General features: G+C 42.3%; 1 protein-coding gene across 1 annotated transcript; it reads left to right on the forward strand.

Annotated features, from left to right (window-relative positions):
- Positions 1–636: 636 nt before the first annotated feature.
- Positions 637–4,801, forward strand: LOC110901922 (F-box protein At1g22220; the record flags this gene model as incomplete). Its single annotated transcript, XM_022148681.2, has 2 exons — positions 637–659; positions 4,402–4,801. Coding segments are annotated over 2 exons (423 nt in total), but the record flags the coding sequence as incomplete, so codon positions are not given.
- Positions 4,802–24,049: the final 19,248 nt, after the last annotated feature.

Consider the following 24,049-nt stretch of genomic DNA (forward strand, 5'->3'; position numbering starts at 1 on the left):
CTGACCAGGACTCTGGTGGTCATAAGTCTTTCGCTGCTGAGACTGAGATTGAGTTGATGGTGAACCCTTGCTTGAGACTCCATCCCATTTGCGCTTGCTGTCGCTGGAGGCATCAGAAGTAGTAGTAGTAGTAGTACCAATGCGCTTGGGCATCCTGTTCTGCTCGACTGCCTGATCAGTGAGACGATGAGCCAACCGGATGATTTGCTGAATGGTGCCAAGATTAGCTGAGGTCACGTGACTCTGAATTTCTGGCACTAAACCTTTAAAGTACAGCTCGATACGCTTGATAGGAGGATCCACCATAGTAGGACATAAGATAGCCAGTTCGTTCGATCTCTTTGTGTATGCCTCGATTTCAGACCCTGTCATTTTCAAATTGAAAAACTCCATTTTAGCTTGTGGATGTCGTCACGACTGCAGTACTCTTCCTTGATCAAATCCTTGAAGTCGTTCCATGGGGTGGCATTAGCAACCGCCAGCCCTAGCAATTGGATCTGTGCTTTCCACCAGGTTAACGCAGCACCTTCGAGTGTTCCAGTGGAAAACTTTCCCCTACGAGCCTCAGGGAATTCGCACATCTTGAAGACAGATTCGAGATTCTCGAACCAGTGGAGGAGGCCTACAGCTCCTTCGGTACCACTGAAGGTACTAGGTCGACAGTCCATAAAGGTCTTGAACGTACAATTAGAAGGCTGGGCAGGTTGACCTGTCGCGTGAGATAGAGGAAACAAGGTTAAACACGAGAGTTGGTTCACGAGAGTAGGATCTAACATCCTAGGATAGGTTGGAATAGCAGGTTATACCTCCTGCTTGAGCTGCTGCGAGTGCCTCAGCAACTCGTTCATTGGTTAGAGTCTTCAACTAGGCTTGAGTCAAGTTCAGGAGTCCACCCATGATCTTCACATCAAAGGAAACACAACTAAGAAAGGTGTCGTGAAAGTGTGTAAGTATGGTATGACAGAAGAGAGCAAGCACACAGGGTTTCAAGTAGTAGTTGTGGCACTAACTGAGCATACCATGATCATATGCACTACTTAAACTAACAGGCAGACAATACAATCGTAAACTATATTACCTATAGTGTTGAGTCTTGCACGTGGAGCGAAGCGTCGTTGTGGATAGTTAAGCACTGTACAGGTTATAGTCTGGTTTTATCAAAAAGCTTTTTCCCTTTTTAAAACCAAGTTCACTATAACCAATGGCTCTGATACCAATCTGTCACACCCCCAAAATACACAAGCGGAGTATCACCGCACGGAGGCATGACTGACCAGGATCAAGCCACTAATCATATTGAACAATGTAATAAGTAAATAAAACCAACCACAATATAACTGGCGTCTAAAAGAAAGTAATCCACTTTAGGTTAACAGCGGAAGCATATAACGTAAAACCCAAACATAAGTATTAAGTTCATTAAGTTTAAATGTTTAACATGGAACTCAACAGTCCATGTCCCACAACGATCACTCCTCCCTGTGCAAGCTCCATAAGCACCTAACGACCTGCAAGGCATGTAACAACGAGTCAACAACAAAGTTGAGCGAGTTCACAGTTGGGTGTTCGTTTTAAGTTGTTTCATAAGCGTAGTTTTCGTTTAGCTGGCTTACATACTGTGGGGTTTACCCCATAGTTGAAAACATGATTTAACAATTCCTTCTTTCCCAAACCATGACCAGTGGGGGCTTCCCCATGTGAACCACTAGACCATTACCATATCGACAACTGACGAACAATAGTTGTGCCCTACATCAACGTCTATCATCATTAACAGTTTGGCATGATCCATTAGTTCACGCCCGTCCGAACGGCACGGTGTGAGCTTTGTCAAACCTAATAACGCTATTTAACTAATGACCCGCTCGCCATCGGCCTCAGCGATTAAGTCAATATAAAAATGAGGGACTTAGGTGATAGAGTTTTGGCTAGTAGTTTAAGGTTGTTGTCCTACCCAAGGAGGACGAACATACGTATTCTACCCAAGGAGAATACGCAGGATTAATATTAGCATCCTACCCATGGAGGATGATTGTACATATCCTACCCAAGGAGGATATGTAGGTTCCGTTTTAATTCTTTAACCCATTCCCAACCACCGGGAATCCCATGCCTTAGAAAGTGTGTGAACTCACCTTGGTTTGCTCGGTAGATAAACAGAATGGTCACTTGAGTTGTATGTGGTCAACCACGTCCTAACATGGTTACCATACAAGTCAAGTCTAGGTTCAAGTAGTGCACATAAGTTTTACACATAGCCTAACAGGTTAGAACACGTAATGATCATGGCAACACGTTAACAGTCAAGTACATAACATATTCAAACTTGTGCGATTCAAATGATTGGGCTCGCACAAGGCTAACAGCCTTGTGCGATTCACCCATTGAAGCCTAATAATACCTGGCCCAACCTGTTGTGCGTCCAGCACAACCTTGTGCGACTCACAACGGGTTGTGCGATTGGAACCCAACCCGGCCCAACAACAAAAAGGAATCCAAACTCATACGGCCCAAACAATTAAACATATATCCACTTGTGCGGTCCATTTAACCTTGTGCGACTGGGTTTGGGCTTTAGAGCCCAACAGCATAAAAATGTTCAACAGATGTGTGTGTGGCCCAAGCCTTGTGCGACCAGCACTGTCTTGTGCGATCCATAAGGTCTTGTGCGATCATGCATATGCTGTGTTGTACACTGTGTTCTAACCAATTGTACTCCAGCCCATCTTGTGCGACTGCCTTGTGCGATCAGATCAGATCTTGTATGATCTGATCTTGTGCGATCAAGGGAGTCTTGTGCGATCAGTTGTCTAATCCTCTAATGTCAAGCAATCGGTCAAACAATCAAACAGTTTCCAACTTGAATGCGGATCGATCAAACTAAGGTTTTATTCTCTAATTCACAAGAACCCTAATTATATTCATAGCATAAACATCAACCGCATCTTTAAACACATTAACAGGTTCATGGCCTGGTTTACTAACATTTACCCTAACATAACATCACATCATTCGAATGATAACATATCACAGCCGATTATCATGTATTCGATTCTATATATACATGAACCAAACCACACCATGTTTCCTCAAAAATCAAATTAACATTCTAGCTAATCGTTCGTGTGAGATCGTAACAATCATCATATTAGTTAACATACCACCATAGAAATCATAACATCATGTATCATACAATAAACAGTGAAACACTAACCGGATTAGATGTTTGGAACGAAGAAGGCTTCGAGTGAGGAAGGGGCTGCCGACTTCGAGTTAGAGAGAGGAGAGAACTAGGGTTTGGTATGTGTTGTATTTTTCAAGTAATGAGGAACAAAAATCTCACAAGAGGTGATTATAGGCACATAAAAAGGAGTGGGCCAAACCCCATCATGGGCTGCCCTTGGTTCGGATACAATGAGTGTGGCCCGAATGGGCTTGTGCGATCGAACTCATGTTGTGCGATCGACATTTGTTACACACACACATACACATAACACATAACAAAATAAAACACACATTCCACTGAAACCACCTATCACATAATCACATATTGATCCAACAAGTTACATCAATGCACTACGAAAGGTTTGAAATACAAGATGTCACAGGTTGCGAACTGCCTATGGTTGGAAAGGTTTGAGGAACTTGAAAGAATGGTTATGAACCGGCCGATGCTAGTATTTGGGCGTACGCAAATACGTTAGGATTCATCTCTTATAGGTTGAAGCTCGGTTGTGGTTGTGTGGTGTTCGGCCGATATGCATTAGGGTTACCGGGTCTCGAAGGCACACCGAATGGGGGTCGGAAGAGATTCATAATTGTGGGTGAAAAGTGGAGAAAGTTTTTAAAAAATAGAGAATATTGGTGAAAAATCTATAAAAAATGAGAAGAGAAGTGGGATTTAAATAGGGTAAAAGTTCAAACTAAAAAAATAATTTTTTTAAGAGTGAATTGCAAGGATTGTCCTTTATCTTTATATCTATTTGCAGGCGCTGTCCTTTATGTTTAAAATTAACGAGTTTTGTACTTTATGTTTTCAAATCATACACGTTTTGTCCTTTAGCCCTAACCCAGTTAGATTTTTCTGTCAAATCTGGTCATGTGCAAAGCACATGAGGGTAAAATTGTCTTTTCACCTATTCTTTTAAAATACATTTAAAATAAAAAATATTATATATCATTTATATCTCTCTCCCTTTACACAGACACCCAATCTTTTAATCATCCATCCTCTATCCTCTGTACCACTACCTCCTTCCACCATCATCGGTTTCTTCAAATCCCTCGTCAAATCGATCCAAACCTAATTTCTTCTTCTCCACGTCATCAATTTCATTCGCAATCGGAACAATCGCAACCGCAACCGCAATCGCAATATTCTCCGGCGATGGTTTTTTGAACATTCGAGAGGATTAAACAGCTGGAGATCGAGTTACCGAACGGAGGTCTGAGATTAGAGAAACGAGCGGCGATCAAGTGGAGAGCGGAGTACGTTAAGACATTGAAGCGGTGTGTGATCCTAGGGTTCCAGTGCGGCGTGTGGTGGCGGAGTAATCGGACTCGAGTTCCTGCGGTTTGGATGAGGATGAGGCATGAGGTGAAGTTAGAGTTGTCGAATGGTGTGATGATGGAAGGCACGACGCTTGTGGTGGTTAGACCGACTGTGAGTGCGGGTTGTATGGTGGAGGAAGCGGAAGACGAATGTAATTGGGATGGATTCGGATTTGACAGTGTTTATGGTGAGGCGGTTGAGAAACTGATTAACCGACAGAGTTATTTGCTTGAGATGAATTCGTTTTGAATCTGGAGACTGGAATGGTTAGTTTTGTTGGTGATTTGTTGTTACTGGTTGTTGTATGATGCATATAATGTGAATCTATTTTGGTTTTGTTATGTTGGTAATGTAAATCACCACATCTATAGTTTCTATGAGTATGTTACAGATTAGTTGTTATGATTTGGTACATAGTTGTATGCCTGGTCTTTGAGACTGCTTATCTATGAAGAAGGAGATGATGGTGGAAGTAGGTAGTGGTACAGAGGATGGATGATTAGAAGATTGGGTGTTTGTGTAAAGAAAGAGAGAGATAAATGATATATAATATTTTTTCTTTTATATGTATTTTTAAAGAATGGGGTGGAAAGACAATTTTACCCTCATGTGCATTGCACATGGCCAGATTTGATAGTAAAATCTAACTTGGTTAGGGCTAAAGGAGAAAACGTGTATGATTTGAAAACATAAAGTACAAAACTCGTCAATTTTAAACATAAAGGACAGCGCCTGCAAATGGGTATAAAGATAAAGGACAATCCTTGCAATTTTACCGTTTCACAGCGGTTATATTTTGAAAAGTGTGCGGGGCCATGGCGTTTTATATAAACGCTTTTCAAAATTTTCAAGCAAAAATGCCCAGGGGGCCCACGTCGGGGCGTGCTTGGGTAAAAAAAGGCCCAATTTTTCAACGACTACGCATGCTCTTATAACGCATGGTCATTTAATTAGTTTTGTCAAAGTTTCAAAATCAATTTTTTAATGGTTCAACATGTTAAACGTCGTCGCCGCAACCATTTTCGTTATTCCAATTCAAAACACAGATTTGCCTTCGTACTTTGGGTTGTTTTGTAGCCTTTTAATGATTCTTTTTTTATTTTTTTGACAGCCAACAGAATCCATCCCGAGCACTCTCGGGGCACCCACTAGACAAACGGAGTACTCAAAGAGTTGCCAACATTACAACCCACCACTGCCACTCACCACAGTTTCCATCGCCGTCACTACCACCACCCGCCACCACCAACCACCATCTCCGCCACCCGCAACCACCACCCATAGCTGCCACCACCTGTTTAGAGTCTCTTACTCTGTCTCTTACTGGCTCAACATTTACAAGCGCAGAGATTGCGAAACATCCCCTAAATTTAAATCAACGATCCTACAAAACTTAAAATCGTAATCACAATCACATCTCAAATCTAGATTTCAAACTTGGTTAATCACATCTCAAATCTAGATTCCAAACTTGGTTTTTATTCTCAATTTTATGAACTTTTGAACCAAGGACACACACAGTAAACGATTGGAAAATGTCGCAACCCCCGATCCCTAATCCCCGGGAGCGGGCGGCCGCGAGCCAGTTTCGGTGGTATCGCGTATTGTCTAATTATTTTGGCAGCGGAAATTTCATCAGGACCGTAGTTAGGAAATATTTTATCAGAGTAAAACCACCATATTTTTAAATTTATAATCACATGGGTAAAACCAAAATTTCTTATTACAACATGTTTATAAGGATAAATCTTATTTTATTGAATTTAAAACATTGTCTTTTAGGTAACTCTTATAGCCACATTTTTCCAAGCCGTCAGTGCTCTCCAGCTGGCTTTTTACTAATTGGCTGTCACATTGTGTTACCTGAAACGCGTTTTAAAAACATTTGTCAGTGGGAAATACTGGTGAGTGAATCCCAATTTAATCAAGAAACATTAATTTAGTTTAAACAACATTGAGAGCGATTACAATGTTTACATCTACCCAATTACTCATTCAGTACTGTCAATCCTGACTGGTGGGTCATATTACACATTGGCTAACTCTTCGTCCAATAGTAACGTTACTCACATTTTGTATATAAAACCCCAACATACCGGCAGTAATCGTAGAATTACAAAGACTCAATCACTGCTAAATTGCATTGTAAAATAGTTAAGGTTTTGTGAAAACTGTTTACAAGAAGGAGATTACTCACATTGCTATTTTAGGTATTTCCTTTGTGGCTTCCTGGTTATAATCTAGTTGAATAAACAATGCACACGCGTTAGTATAATAACCCGTTTTAACATTAGTAATACCTTCCCCGAGACGGTATTCCAACGACTACGTCGGGCAGAACCACGACAGCCGTTACGGAACCCTAGATCAATCGGGCAGAGTATCTAATACGTATCCATGGGCTATGTTACTTACAACGAGGCAGAGCTTTGCTAATTAGGGGGTATTATACCCGTGTATAATGCCTACACTTTAGAATTGAGAGAAAGGAATGAATTCTGAACGACGTAAACTGAAATCTTGAGGCCTCCTTATATAGGGCCTGATGTTGGTCCTCTCGCGGCCCGCGTAAAGTGTAACCCAAGGGTTACGCGGCCCGCGTCAAAGCTGGTCAACAGCGTAGCTGATCCGGGTCATCGCCTAGCCTCGCCACGATGATGACACATGTCATCACCGGGTGTTGCCGCGTTCTTGATCTCTCGCGGCCCGCGTAAGGGTTAAGGGGTGCCTTACGCGGCCCGCCTAAAACCCAAAATTTCAGTTTTTTAATTATTTTTAATAATATTAAGGTATTCGGGGTCCGTTTTCGCGTATGGTGCGTATTTTAGGAAGTGTAGGGTGTCAGGGGTGTTTTAGGAGGGTTGTTATATTTTGGGTATAACTCCTGGGGTATTTAATAAAATACATAGTGCACTCATATTAAGTATAGTAACCCAATTCCACTTTATCCCTACGTCACGAGACAGAACCCCAACGAATTTAGGCAGAGCCTTGACATACGTTACGGGGTCCTACGTCAATCGGACAGGGCATCAGTGACCAGGGGTTACAGCACTTAAAACGGGGCAGGGCTTTATTATTATAAATTTAATAATAATAAAAATAGAAATATAGAAATGAAAGAGATCGAGAGGTAAAGGAAATGTTTGAACAATTCAGAAATGTTGAAATGATACTCTATTTATATTGGATTTTTGGAAACTTAGTGAACACGGATGTTTACTTCCATGTATCTACATGCATTAATGTAAGAATTCAATTCTTTTCAATTACACACACTCTCACACGTGCACATATTTCTTAATTATTAAGTTTTGAATTATTATTATTTTATTATTTATATATTATAATTAATTTAACTGTTTCACTCATTTGGCGCTTATAACTTTTAAAATATGATGTTTTATAAAATGATAAATATGTCATTGGAATGAGAATATTTTTATCTACATTTTGAACCAAGTTTCATTAAAAACAGAGTAGGTTCAAATATAATGTATTTTTATAATTATTAAATGGTTCCTACGCTTGCCCAAAATACCTCATATTTCCATTGGTCAACTTACCCATGATGCATCCTTTTAATAACATAAGTTTTTATATATTTTATATAAATAAAAATTTTGGGAATGTTACATCCTCCCCACCTTGTTTTAAATCTCCTCCTCGAGATTCCTTGAAATATGGATGAATATTTTTAGTTATTTTAGTTTCAAGGTATATTCTGGTCTTTGTTTTGAATTTCACTTTACTTTGACTAGAACTATTCTCTATGAGATTCTTATCCTTGACTGAAATATGTTTTGTATTTTAACACAACTTTTAGTTACAGGTTTCCTAATGCGTTAATAATTGTAAAGGAAATTCTTATACTTTTGATGGCGTCCCAACTTAAAGAGTTCCTGTCGTTCATCTTGCCGCATGAATTTCGAGACGGATGATCAAACGAAATAATGTTTGATATTGGAATCATAGATGTATACGAAAGATTCCTGATAATTAAATCTAGAATTATCATTGACATCTTGTTCGTGATTTATCCCTAATTGTCAATCGTTATGGTCTTTGGATTTCCTTATAGATATACATATCTATATAGTCATATATGTGATATACACACCATTCATAAGGTTAATGTATTGAATAAATTTATATTTCCAAAAACAGGTCAGGCATCAGGTCATGGTACTATTTAGGGAATTTCATTAACATAACATATACCTCATCTTACTCGGTCTCACCGGAGAGGTACCCTCATCTTACTCGGACAAGCTAGAGAGTCTACTACATCATACCCAGTCTTGCCGGAGAGGTAATTATCATTGTATTTCCCTTAAATAGAAATTTTTCTCAAATCATGATTTTAAAAGTGCGTCATTTATTTTGACTTATATCAAGAAACAAGGAAATTAGTATTCTCATGATGGATCATATTCTAGAACCGAGTAGTACTAATAAACAAGAAATAACAGTGGCCAAGTGTTATTGCTTATTTATCATACTGGCACTGTTCTAGTCATTATCCTCATGACATACCAATAACCGTCACACTTTATCTACGCAAGTAATTGGCTTATCTCAAAGCTTTATACTAAGGCATTTTTCTTAAGTTCAAGTCTAAATACTATTCTAGGTGTTACTAGTAATTATCAATATCCTAATCTTTTTGTTTAAGCATAGATATTGTTATGGTTGTGGGTTTTCTTTTGCTTGGAAAATGAAGTTTTGTCAACAATATAATTGTCTCCATTAACACTATAGCTAGGTTTGATGTGATGAGTATACTTACAGCTAACTCTATTTATGCATATATAACCTTAGATTCCGTTACAAGAAATATTTCATTGAGACAGATGACATTTTAAAACCTAATACGTTTCATGGTTTATTCTTATAATGACTTCATGTTTTTATAAGAATTACTAGTACTAATTTCTCTTATGTTTATTTTCAGAAGATATTTGATTATTATATTGTGTATACCGTCAAGAGATTCTATTATGTATATACATGTGTATATTTATTATTTAGAAACAAAACAAAATTTTTTGAATCTTTAGTTTAATATTTAAACTTATATAATATATATATATATATATACACACACATATTATTTTGTAATATCTGATGATACCCATCGTCAAGCTTATTTCCACAACTTTATTTATTCTTTTAAAAGTAGTATATTGAAATAAATTTCTGTTAAATTTATTGAATATAATATTTTGGAATTTAAGGATGGATAAATAAAAGTTTAAAAAAATAAATTAACCAAAATATAAACTTTCTGGACTTATAGGAATAAATTTATTTTTAACTAGTGGGTTGAACCCTATGGGTTTAAAATATCAAAACTTAACTCTCAATTTATTGTATATTTTATTCAAAGAAGTACTTATGGTAAGTAAGTTTGACGTTTCTAAAATTGATTCTAATTATATTTGAGTAATATACATGTATTAGAATATGTATGTATATCCCATACAATAGTAATAGTAATTTATTTAAAGATATTACAATATTAAAATTGTAATCTGATTTTTAGATAAAGTTATATAAAGGACATATGTACTAAACACACATTTGATTCGACTATTTTTATGTGGGGCACCCATTTTAAATTCTAGTTTGAAAAATGAATGTTTAGGAACATTTTAACGTGCCAGGTAGAATAAATACTAAATTATTTAAGTCGGATAAGAAAAGATGTTTTCATATTTGTAATATCTTTATTTCTAAAAAATTAATTATTTAATCTCTTTTATATGTACCGATTGTACAAATCATCAGACCTATCTTTTCCCTTCTTCTATATAAAAGTAAAAATTTTATACGTATCCTACGTAAAATAACTTTTAGTTTACATTATATATACGTATAGTATATATATAAACATTATTTAAATATATTATAATGTATATATATATATATATATATATATATATATTTTAAATAGAATAGAATTGCAATACTTTTTAGAATACATATATATTATTATCTTATATTTATAATGAAAGCCAGTGAATAGTGATTATAATAATATATATATCGTTCTTTTAATATTTTTATCTTTTTAATATTATAATAATAATGACGATTATTAGTAGTAGTATCATTATTATTATTATAATTATATTTTCTCTTTCTTTGATTTACACAACCCAAATCTCTAAAAATTTTAAATGATTTTATTTAATCACGAATACTCATCATATTCATTTAACCATCTTTTTTATTACTAAGTATTTTAATAGAAACCTTTACAAGTAATCCCAACATCAGTTATTTCATAAAACTATGAAAGTATGAAGTTTTATGGCCAACTGGTTATAAACCAGAAGGGATAAAATGGAGTGGTAAATTGGTACACCTGGGTTTCAAAACTTGCTTTGGCTAGATCCACTAAAGCAATTCTTTTAAATTCTTATTAATTCTTAAAATCCTTTTGGTTAATTTAATAGCTTCGTTTTTATTTATTTAATTATCTTATATTTATAATGAAAGCCAGTGAATAGTGATTATAATAATATATATATCGTTCTTTTAATATTTTTATCTTTTTAATATTATAATAATAATGACGATTATTAGTAGTAGTATCATTATTATTATTATAATTATATTTTCTCTTTCTTTGATTTACACAACCCAAATCTCTAAAAATTTTAAATGATTTTATTTAATCACGAATACTCATCATATTCATTTAACCATCTTTTTTATTACTAAGTATTTTAATAGAAACCTTTACAAGTAATCCCAACATCAGTTATTTCATAAAACTATGAAAGTATGAAGTTTTATGGCCAACTGGTTATAAACCAGAAGGGATAAAATGGAGTGGTAAATTGGTACACCTGGGTTTCAAAACTTGCTTTGGCTAGATCCACTAAAGCAATTCTTTTAAATTCTTATTAATTCTTAAAATCCTTTTGGTTAATTTAATAGCTTCGTTTTTATTTATTTAAATATAAATAATTTTGAAACAATATTACTAAAACCACAAAGTTTTAAAGCTTTATACCATATATTTCAATATCTATTTTAAACCAAAGTAAATGATTGGTTTCAAAGAGAATCATAAACATGACTGCTTTATTAATAACTAACATAGGGTGATCTATATTATGATATTATTTGAGTAGGTGGTATTAATTATCACAGACAAATTTCTAGTACAACCATTTGGGTACAATCATAAAATTAGATTGATTAAAAATGGTGAACATTGCGACTTATATATATATATATATACACATATGTGTGTATTTATTACAAACTACAACTGGAATTCAAAATATACTAGTGATTATGCATCCTGAAGAAACACTGAACTGATTAAGGATACTAATCGGTTTGGTTTATGTTCTTATCATAGTGGTTAATCTTCTAATGAATATTTGAGCTCCGACTTGATGTATAAGCCTGCAAAACAGAACACCGTTACTCGTTAAGAGGGGAATGTGGGGGTTTCCCTCTTAACCAGGCTCCGGCGTGAGAATAAGCGACTTCTTTGAGAGGATAATTAAGTGCTAAGAGTGAGAGTAGAGGGAATAGAATGTTTAACCTGTGGAATGAGGTCTCTATTTATAGCCGGAGAGGTGTAAGAGGATATGGGCTGATGGGCCTTGGGCCGGAAATGGACAACATAACGGATATGCTCTTTTCCTTGCTGGTGTCGACCGTTTAGTGGCTTCTAGACGTTCTTCGGTGCTGGCGCACCTTGATTGGAGCCACGTGTCATTGTTGTCGGCCTTGCTGTTGTTCTGCCATCAGCGGACAAGTGGAGATCGTGGGACAGTTGTCTCCGTCCTCTGATTGGTGCCACATAGGCGTCCTTATGTACTTCTCGTCAGGCGATCGTGGCGCACGATTGACCAGAGCCTGCTGGACGCTCATTGGCTCCTTTCACTGCCACTTGTACCTTGTGTACCACCGGAGGTAGCCTTGCGCTCCCCTCCTGTGTGGTTCTTGTTAGGCATCTAACTAACCCGCGCGGGGTTAGTATGTCCATGTGTTCCATTATTTTATGCTAAGTGCTGATATCTGAGCTTCTTGTGGGCTATGCCTCGCGCGGCACAAATCGGAAAGTGGTGTAGGTCGCGCGAGGCTCTCAGTAAGAAGTTTATTAAAATAAGGAGTATGGTCTCACGCGCAACCTCAACTGAGGTTTGCGCGGCTTTTTGGGACCATACCCCTTCAAGTCCCCCCAGTCCAGTGCTGCACCATGCGCAACGCAAGTGGTTGGAGCTCTGGACTTAGAAAAATAAAAGTAGAAGGGGAATGCTCTCTTGATCTTGGTTGGTGTGGCGCGTGTAAAAATTGTTGTTTCCAACTACGCAGCTTGTCAAGGCAGGTTCCAAGTGGTTCATTGGTTATCTGATCGGGCGCGAAGTGTTGCTAAGGCGATGTTAGCTTTCGCGGCCCTGGTAACTTTTGCCTGAAGTTACTTGTAATTTTATGGCGGGAAACTTCGAAATTTGAACTCTGGCAAATTGGTAGGATAAGTCGTTGAGTGCGACTTCTGAGTTGACCCCTGGCACGGATGTCATCATGCCGACTGCGACGGTTGCACTTCGTGTCAGGAGAGTGAGGCCCACGCGCGCGTGGTAACCGTCACCCCTGCTTTTCCGCTTGACGTGGTAGCCTCTCGTTGGCTAGCCTAGCGGCGAAAGCGGCACGCTTACCCATCGCATTCAATGCGATGGGTATATATATCCGAAGAGATGTGAGAGGTTCTCACTTCTCTTCTTTGCTTTCCAGTTTTCTCTTGTTTGTCTCTTTGAATCTTCAAGATTTTCTTCAAATCTTCAAGTGATTCTTCAAATCTTCAAAGTTTTTTCTTCAAATCTTCCAAGTTTTCTTCAGAAACTTGTGACTCTCATTACAATGACTGAGGAGCACCAGGAGGCTGTTTCTACCGAGGAGGGTCCTGTTCCCCTTCTCAAGTGGGATCTTGGACTATTTGAACAAATTGTTCGGAGTTTCCGGTTTCCACCGGAATGGGATGCTCGGTATCCGGCTCAGGGCCAGACTGCAGCCGATGCACCGCCGGGTTACATTACCTTGTACGAAGACTTTTTCCTCCAAGGTAACTTTAGGTTACCGGCGACTAACTTCATGGGAAACATATTGCATCACTACAATTTTCATCTTTCCTAGATGAGCACTCCTGGGATGGTTAGGGTTCGTCACTTTGAGTTTTTATGCCGATCTCATGGCATCGAGCCGACTGTGGAGAAATTCCGGGCTTTCTACCAACTGCAACGAACGATGGGTTTCTTCTCCTTTGCCAGCCGTGGTGCTGCAAAGAAGATCTTGTTAAACCCTCCAAAGAGCTTCCACGACTGGAAACCCAAATTCTTCTTCATCCGGGAAGAGGTACTTCCGATTGCCATGCCCTTCAGGGACTGGACTGATGCAGTGTTGAAGGAAGATCTTCCAATCCCCAAGCAAGCATTGTGGTATCAACAATTAACCCCTACCCCGAATCGAGTATTTGGGGAAAGTGTGTTGGTGGCCGCGCGGATGAGTGACCAGTGGTCACCAGACAGCAAAGAGGTGCCTGTCTTGAAGATTGGCGATCAAGGTCAGTGATTTTCTTCCTTCTCTTTGTTTCAAGTGTTTGTTTTATTGTTACTTATGTTATTTGGACGTGTAGAGGCACAACTATATCAAGCGGCCTTCGCTACATTTGGTGGGTCTATGGGCATGCGCCCATTGCGCGAGGATGAGGAGAGCTGGTACGAACAAATCAGAGGCCATTTTATGTATCCTGTTGCTGATGCCTTTACCACGCCGCCTACCGCGACTGAAGGTGCGCAACTTCCTAAACCTCGTCCTTTGCGCTCTGTGACTTCTGCTGGGAAAGAGGTTGTCTATCTTTCCAGCGAGGATTCTGTAGGGTCTTCCAACGGCGAGCTAAGTTCGTGGTCTAATATATTTGCAGGTGTGTTGCGCGACCTGGGGATTGACCCGGAAGAGAAGAAGAAAAAACCCCTGAAGAAGAAGAAACCAGTTAATTTGGATCCGGAGGTGACCAGCAAGGGGGCTGGTAGTAGTCGCGCAACCGCTGCTGCTGTTAAAGGTACTCTTCGCCTTTGACAGAGTGACTTAAACGATTATGTGATAATAAGTGACTCACTTGAAGGATTATCGCGCACAGCTGAGACAAAGACTGGAGCGGGTAGCTCAAAGAGCTCTGGAAGCGCGGGTTCTCGTAACCCTGATGCTGGCGCGACCCCTTCGGTGCATGAAGAAGAGGAAACTGAAGAAGAAGAAGATGTTGCTGCCCAGTTGGTCGACAGAAAGAGAGTTAGGAGTGAGACCACAGCTGGTGTGGCCTCTGCGCCGATTGTTGATGTGATTCCCTTGGTTGGGAAAACGAGCAAACTGCGCTCTCTATACAAGTTCTCTCCTGGTAAGCTCTTGATTTCTCTCCCTTTAGTTATGTTCCTTGCTTAATTACTTGTTTTATTTTTTTTTTTTGCAGAGATCAAGAAGAAGACCCCTGAGAAGGGTGTCAAGTTTTCTGAGCCAGAGCCGAAGAGGCCGAAGATTTCTATCAAGTCTTCTCAGACTACTGGTGGTGAGTCTGCTAAAGAGAAGAATGTTGCTGAACAAGACGTGGCGAAGGCTGTTGAGGCGCAGCGGAAGGCTGAGGAACGTCGGAAGAAGGAGGAAGAGAAAAAGAAGAAAGCTGAGGAAGATAAGAAGAAAAAGGCTGAGGAGGAGAAAAAGAAGAAGGCTGAGGAGGAGAAGAGAGCCGAAGAGGCGAGGAAGAAGAGGGCCTTCGAGCTGGAGAGGGAGCGGGAACAGAAAAAGGCTATGGAAAAGCCTGTCAATGTTCAGAAGTTTGAAGTCGTTAGGGGCTCTGAGAGGAGGCAAGAGCCTGAAGTCGTCAAACCTACCCACCCCGCGCATGTTGAGACCCATGACCGTTCAAAGATACTTACTTCCAAGGGGTCGAGTCGGTATACTTCCAGTGGCGCGAGCTCTGGTGGAGCTGGGGGCTATAACCCAAATGTCATTGGGGAGAAGGATACCGTCGGTGATATATATTATATAAGTTACACCGAGGAAGAACGCGGTGATGCTCCTCACCAAGCTCCCTGGAGTTTGAAGCAAAAAGACACATTTCAGGAATTCGGGCCCTGCCGTGATTGGTTCTTAAACTCGTTTACTCCCGGTGAGGTTAACCGACAGAGGGCGAAGACCCATGAAATGTTGTATCGAACTTTCGTGCTTGGAGAAGCCAATGCTCGCGCTGCCAACCATCAGATAGTTCGTGAGTGGCGAACGATGGTTAGGGAGCGGGCAGACTGGGAGGGCTATCGTGAACGGATGTTGAAACGTATCACCGACTTTGAAAAGTCCAAAGCTGCTTTTGATTAGGAGAAAGCCAAGTTTGATGCGGATAAGAAGGCCGAGGAATGGGGGCGCGAGGGCCTTAAAAATAAACTTCAAGCAGCTGAACAGCAACTGGCTAAGGAGAAGGCCGAGTTCAAGCGTGTATGTGAGAGGGATAATGAGCGCGCCTTCGCGGCTCGGAACAAGATTGTTGATCTTGAAGCGAAAATTGCTGAGCTGACATTGAAGGTTGAAGATGCGCAGGTTGAGAAGGCTGCCAAACAGCAGATTGAGGTTAGCTTACCCCTTAATTCTTTCTTGCTATGTTGTTCACAAAATAGCCTAAGCCTTTTGTCGCTTTTCAGGTTGAGTTGGCTGAGACGAAGGTGCAATTGTCCGACAAAGATAAAGATCTCCGGGCTAAGGATGTCGAGATTGCTGAGCTTAAGCGTCGTCTGAATGAGCAGATTGATAGGTGTGAGTCCTTGGAAATCGACCTCGAAGCAGAAAGAGTTAAGGCTGCCACTGCTGAAGAGGCGCGTGCTGTCAGCACCGCCGCCCTTAATGTAGCGCAGACCAACTACTCGGAGGCCCAAGGAATCGTTGATACACTTGTGTCTGAGGCTGAATGGATGCGCAGTCGTGGAGTGGTGCTGGTAAGTTTATACTTGCATATTTTTGCATGCCTGATTTGCTAGCTGGTCTTAATATGCGGTTCTCGTTATAGGTTGCCAACTCTATCCTCAATGCTGGCGAGCTGGATCGCGCTGTCGCTGCTCTTACAGATTCTGCTCGCGCAGTGGGTCATCGAGGGGGCTATCTGGAATGTGCCCAACATGTTGAGGAGATGCTCGGACAAGAGTTTGATGTGAGCCATTGCTCGGTGACCGACCAGGCTAATGCTGCGCTTACGCGTGCTGAGGATGCTTATGACAACCTTACTTTGCCTGTGATGGATTTGGTTGTGGAAGCTTTAAAGAAGGACGACTGGTGCCAGCGTCTCAAAGCCATTCTCGATCCGCCAGTGACTATTGAGTTGTCGGATGAGGAACCAGCTGGCGATGATGGTGGAAATGGCGATGATGATGGTGATCAACATGATGAACTAGAATAGGCTTTGTCGATAGGCTTTGTGCCTTGTAATTTTTTGCATTTTGACTGTACAACGTTGCGCTGTTGCACATGTTTTATATTACATGAATTGTGTTTGTTTTTTCCCGTTACAATTATTGCATTGTTGTCAAAAACTTAGGTTAAATTAGCTCGAATAAATGGAAGTCTCTTTAAGTAAAGTGGAATTGCTCGGTCTCGCGCTTTGTTCGCGGAGGACCTTGGGGCGGTTCTCGTTTGATAATCTCTAAGTTGCTGGAGTGTTTTCGCGCTAATCAGAAGTTTAACATGCATTTGTAACGAAAGAAGTAATAGAAAACATGTCGTATGCTTTCATTAATTCGGAAACGGGCGCTTAGGCCAACATACATTAATTGCAAACGGCGTATAGCCGACATAGGAACGTAAAAAGACGCATGGCCGAAGTAAGTTACATATAGCATTTGAGCAGTTGTTGCGCATTCCATGTTCGCGGTAGGATGTAGCCATCTAGGGTGCGTAACTTGTAAGCCCCTTTGCCTAGCACTTCGTGGATCAAATATGGGCCTTCCCATTTGGGTGCTAACTTTCCTGGACGTTCCGCATTTGACACTTCATTGTCTCGGAAGACATATTCTCCTGGAGTGAAGGTACAAATGCGGACTCTTGTGTTGTAGTACCTTTCCAGTTGGGTCTTGTACTTGGCTTCGCTGATTCGCGCGATTTCGCGCCTTTCTTCTAACAAGTCCAAATCAAGACGTCTCTCCGCTTCATTGTCGATTGCATTGACCGCTGTCAAGCGCGGGAAGGGTAGGCCGACTTCTGCCGGGATAACCGCCTCTGAGCCATATACTAAGCTAAAAGGGGTTTCGCCGGTACTAGTTTTTGGCATGGTTCGATGAGCCCACAAGATGCTCGGGAGCTCATCTACCCAACCTCTTCGCCTTGTGCCCAGTCGGGCCTTTATCCGCTCGACAATGCACTTGTTCACGCATTCCACCTGTCCGTTGCCTTGAGGATGCGCAACGGATGTGAAAGTGTGTTCGATTTTCATCTCCTTCATCCACTTCTGGAGGTCTTCTGACGCAAAGTTGGTACCATTATCGGTTACAATCTTGAGCGGGAGACCAAATCTGCATATGATGTGTTCCCAGATGAACTTGCGCACCATCATAGCTGTGGTCGACGCGAGAGCTTTGGCCTCCACCCATTTTGTGAAGTAATCGACGGCCACTATTATGAATTTGACGGCGCCAGGAGCATCTGGGAAGGGTCCCACCATGTCGATTCCCCACTGCTGGAAAGGCCATGCAGTAGATACAGGGATAAGGTCGTTCTTGGGGCGCAGTGTTTTTGGAGAATGTCGCTGACAGGAGTCGCATTTGCGGATCTCCTTCAGGGCATCGCCATGCATCCCTGGCCAATAGTATCCGGCGCTCATGATCTTCGCGACAACCATCCGTGGTCCTGAATGAATGCCGCAGATTCCTTCATGGATCTCCCTGATCAAGTAGTTCGCATCTTGGGGGTCCACACAGCGCAGTAGTGGTCCCAAGAAGGATTTTCGATACAGAATACCGCCATTCATTTCATAGTGCAGGGCCTTGTTTTGAATCTTCCTTGCCTCCGCTTTGTTTTCAGGGAGTATCCCTTCTTGCAAATATTGGATTATGGGGGTCATCCAGGATGGTTGCCCCATCTCAATCACGTTCACTTGATGCAACAGTACTGATGGATTTTTTAGTACTTCTATTCTTACGTCTTTTGCAAGGTGCTGAAAAGAAGTCGAAGCAAGCTTACTCAAAGCATCAGCTGGCTTGTTTTCTGAACGATCGATGTGGATAACCTTGTGAGACTTGAATTGTTGAAGCAATTCTTTTTCCTGCTCCAGATACAAGGCCATGACTTCACCCTTCGATCGTATATGCCATTGACTTGGCTGGCTATCAGGAGTGAGTCGACATGTGCTCGTAAACTTTTGGCTCCCATTTTGATGGCGAGGCGTAAGCCTGCCAGAAATGCTTCATACTCTGCCTCGTTGTTGGTGTTTTTAAAGTCCAACTTGATGGCGTAAGTAAATTCATGATTCTCGGGGCTCACCAGGCGCAATCCTGCTCCCGAGTCGTCTTCATTTGATGCCCCATCAGTATAAAGCATCCAAGTCTCATCAGTCATGCTTTTCTCAGGAGTCTCTACCAGCTCACATTCTTTGATTTTATCGGCCGGCACTTCTGTGATGAAGTCGGCTAGGACCTGACCCTTAATGGCTGGACGTGGCCTGTACAAGATGTTATGGCCCCCCAGCTCAATGGCCCATTTTGCCAACCGGCCTGATGTCTCAGGCTTTTGCAGTATTGTGCCGATGTGGAAGTTGGTAAGCACAGTTATCACATGGCCTGTGAAATATCTGCACAGCCTTCGGGAGGCGTGTAGCAGCGCGAGGACCAATTTTTCCATCGTGGAATATCTTGTTTCTGGGTCAGTGAGTACCCTGCTGACGTAGTAAATTGGAGTTTGGACTTCGTTTCTCTCCACCAATAGCACCGACCCTACTGCCCTGTCTGAAGAGGACAAGTACAGTACGAGTGGCTCTTTTTTGAATGGTGCAGTCTGGGTAGGGAGTTCAATCAGACACTCCTTCATTTGCTGAAAAGCCGCCTCCGCCTCGGGGGTCCATTTGAATTCTTGCTTCTTCACGCAGTTGCGCAACGCGCTAATAAAGGGGTACGACTTCTGGCGTGATTGGAGAGAAAACGATTAAGCGCGGCCAGTCGGCCGGCCAGTCGTTGCATCTCTTTGATGGTTCGCGGCGAGGGCATTCTCTCTATGGCCTGTACTTTCTCTGGATTCACTTTAAAACCGCCGTTCGTGACGATGAAGCCTAGAAACTTCCCTTCTTCCATGCTAAAAGGGCATTTGGCTGGATTCAGTTTCATATTTACGCTGCGTAGTGAATTGAACGTCTTTTCGATGTCTTTCAGCATTTGGTCCTCTTCGGGACTTTTAACCACTAGATCATCGATGTAAACTTCAATATGCTTTCCTATGTCCCCTGCGAAGGTCTTGTCCATCAAGCGTTGGTATGTTGCGCCAGCATTTTTTTGGCCGAAAGGCATCTTTGTGTAGCAGAAGATTCCAAGATCAGTTCTGAAGGCTGTCTTATCTTCATCTTCGAGTTTCATCTGAACTTGATGATACCCCTGGTAGCAATCCAAAAAACACTTCCATCTATACGGCGCGAGAGAGTCTTTCTTTTTGTCGATCTCAGGCAAGGAATAGCAATCCTTTGGGGATGCCTTGTTGAGATCAGTGTAGTCTACGCACATTCGCCATCCGTCGTTTGACTTTTCAACCATCACCAGGTTCGCAACCCAACTCTGATATCGTACCTCTCGCAAGATCCCAGCTTTGAGCAACTCGCATACTTGCTCATTCATAGCTTTCGTTTTGTCTGCTCCTAAGCTGCGCCTTCTTTGGACCTTTGGTTCAACAGAGGGGTAAGTGTTTAAGCAATGTTCGGTTATGTTGCGCGGGACACCGGTCATGTCTGCCGGGGTCCAGGCAAATATATCCATATTTCGGAACAACAATTGCTTTAAACGCGTTCGGATGTCTGACGAAATGGCGTGGCCAATTGTCACTGTTTGCTCTGGGTATTTGCGGTTTAAGACCCATTTTTCGGGCTCGGTCGTAGAAACCTTCGCTGCTTTCGCTGGGCGCATTTCTTCAGTTGACATCACTTCCTTTTTGGCATAGATGATTGCTACTCCTGTTTTGGTTGGGAACCCTATCGCAGAGTGGGGTGTTGAAGTCACCATGTTCAGCTCACCCTGGGTCTCCCTCCCAATTAACACATCATGTCTTGATTTCACTGGCATCACCATGAAGTTCACATTTGTTGTTCTTGAATGTTTCCCGTCAGAAAGCGTGACGGGGAAACTGATCTGACCGAGTGGGAAAACCATCTCGTTGCAAAATCCGGACAAGGGGTAGTAAACTGGCTCGAGTCTCGCCTTGTCCTCTTCATCAAATTGGTTGAAACACTGCTCGTAAATGATGTCTGTTGTACTTCCTGGATCAATGAATATGTACTCCGTTTCATAATGGCCGATGATACCGGTAATGACGACGGGTCGTGTGGCACGAGGACCGCCGCGCACTATCGGGAAAATGACCTGTTGCTCTTGCCACGAAGGCTCGTAGGGACGCTTGCCTTTCTCTTTCGCGCTATATCTAGGTCCGTTGACCATGTGAGTCTCTAGGCGTCGGACTTTCTTGTGGTTCCCTTCATCGTGGCGCTGGAGCTGACGAGTTTCTTTACGCACGTTCTTCACCAGATGGCTTAGTTTACCGCTTTTAAGCGCTCTCTCGATTTCTTGGCGCAAACTATAACAGTCATCGGTCAAGTGCCCTGAGTCTTTATGAAAATCGCAGTACAAGTTGGGGTCTTGCCCCTTCTTGTTTGTCATGGGCCTGGGAGCCTTGAAATCGTGATTCTCCGTCATCAATACTTCTTTTGGCGTTTTTGTGAGCGGAGTCCAATGCTTGTCACGATTGTCATCTTTGACTGCTTTCTTGTAACCTATTCGGTCAATTGTTTCACGCGCGTCTTCCCTGTAGTGCGGCCTTTCGTCGTGGCCTCTTGATCTCCCAGACTTCCAATCGTTACTCTTGTACTTGTTGCGTTTGTTATTGTCGCGCGTGTTTCCCCTGGAGAATCGATCTTCAGAATAATAACTCTTGTTACCAGCGAGCGATTCCTCTGTTTGCGCGACGATTTTCGCAGCCTCCATGAGTTTATCCCACTCCTGTGGCATTCCATCTTTACCTGTGATAGTTCTGATGAGACTATCACAGCGGATGGCCTTCTTGAAGTGACAACGCATGAGTTGTTCACTGACGCCGCCTATCTCCAAACATTCCTTATTAAAACGGGTGATGAAGTCCTCCAGACCTTCACCATCTCTTCGCCAAATATCTTCTACTTCGGCTGTGTCGCGCTGGTAGCGACGTTGTTGGCTAAAGTAGCTCAAGAACTGCGTCTTGAAATCTACCCACGATTTAATCTTCCCAGGCGGAAGGCTATCGAACCAGGCGCGAGCCGCCCTGGTAAGAGTTTGAATAAACAAGTGACACCACATGGGCATGTTCCAACCTCCCATGCAGCCTACACTTGTGAATGTTCTGACGTGATCATCTGGATCAGTCAATCTGTTGAATTTCCCGACAGTCGGGGGTAGCTTCTCTCGTGAAAGCGGCGCAAGTGCAATTTTCGGGATGAACTTGGAGTGTTCCGCAGCTTCCGCTGGTCGGTATGCCAGGCGGAAATCTCTTTCAGCTTCTTCTGTGTACCCGATGTGCTGTCTCGGCTTGAAGTACTCGTGGTTTTTCGGCAAGCGGTTAAAGACTGACGAACCCTCGTCATCTACCCAAGTCGGATCGTTCGGGTCTGTTTCTTCCCATTCGTTGTTCATGTTGCGCGGCGTGAGCCGGCTGTGAACAGGGCCTCGTTGAAGGGTTGACGGATAGTCGTAATAACTATCCGTTTCCCCTCTTGTGTCGCGCGTGTCGTGTACGCTCAAACGTCTGGTAGGGGGAGGCCTGTTTATTCTGCCTAGGAGATTGGGCGGTGGGGGCATCTGGCGCGCCCCTTGACTTGGGGGAGTCACTAAGGACGGTTCTGCCGTCAAAACTGCTTGTTGCGCAATCAGCGACTGGTACGCTGCATTGATGGTGGCGATGTTCTTGGCATACCATGAGGCTGGGGTTTCGCCTTCTGGTAAGCCTAATAATGCCGAAACATTCTGAGCTGGCGCTGGGTTCGAAGGTCCTTCTCCGTTGTTCCCTGGGGTGACCACTTGAGTGATGCGGGTGATGCTCCCGCGCGGGCCCCCAGTATTGGTTCCGTCGACTTCACCAATTTCTTCGATTTGTTGGGCTTGGAAGTTTTGGATTCCTTCACCCAACGCCACGTTAGAGTTGGCTCCGAAGCCGAACTCTGGAATGGTTCCTTGACCAGCCATGGTCGAAGGAAGAAAAGATGTCAAAGGCTCAAATAAAAGAAGATGAAGGTGGTTATAGAAAAAACCGGTGGGCGCCAATGAAGAAACACTGAACTGATTAAGGATACTAATCGGTTTGGTTTATGTTCCTATCATAGTGGTTAATCTTCTAATGAATATTTGAGCTCCGACTTGATGTATAATCCTGCAAAACAGAACACCGTTACTCGTTAAGAGGGGAATGTGGGGGTTTCCCTCTTAACCAGGCTCCGGCGTGAGAATAAGCGACTGCTTTGAGAGGATAATTAAGTGCTAAGAGTGAGAGTAGAGGGAATAGAATGTTTAACCTGTGGAATGAGGTCTCTATTTATAGCCGGAGAGGTGTAAGAGGATATGGGCTGATGGGCCTTGGGCCGGAAATGGACAACATAACGGATATGCTCTTTTCCTTGCTGGTGTCGACCGTTTAGTGGCTTCTAGACGTTCTTCGGTGCTGGCGCACCTTGATTGGAGCCACGTGTCATTGTTGTCGGCCTTGCTGTTGTTCTGCCATCAGCGGACAAGTGGAGATCGTGGGACAGTTGTCTCCGTCCTCTGATTGGTGCCACATAGGCGTCCTTATGTACTTCTCGTCAGGCGATCGTGGCGCACGATTGACCAGAGCCTGCTGGACGCTCATTGGCTCCTTTCACTGCCACTTGTACCTTGTGTACCACCGGAGGTAGCCTTGCGCTCCCCTCCTGTGTGGTTCTTGTTAGGCATCTAACTAACCCGCGCGGGGTTAGTATGTCCATGTGTTCCATTATTTTATGCTAAGTGCTGATATCTGAGCTTCTTGTGGGCTATGCCTCGCGCGGCACAAATCGGAAAGTGGTGTAGGTCGCGCGAGGCTCTCAGTAAGAAGTTTATTAAAATAAGGAGTATGGTCTCACGCGCAACCTCAACTGAGGTTTGCGCGGCTTTTTGGGACAATACCCCTTCACATCCGTAATTTATTTTAGTCTATCTAGGTTATAGGAGTATTAGGCTCAACATGCTTTTATATAAAGTTTATTCT

Source organism: Helianthus annuus, chromosome 2 (genome assembly GCF_002127325.2).
Source record: "Helianthus annuus cultivar XRQ/B chromosome 2, HanXRQr2.0-SUNRISE, whole genome shotgun sequence".
Lineage (NCBI taxonomy): Eukaryota > Viridiplantae > Streptophyta > Magnoliopsida > Asterales > Asteraceae > Helianthus > Helianthus annuus.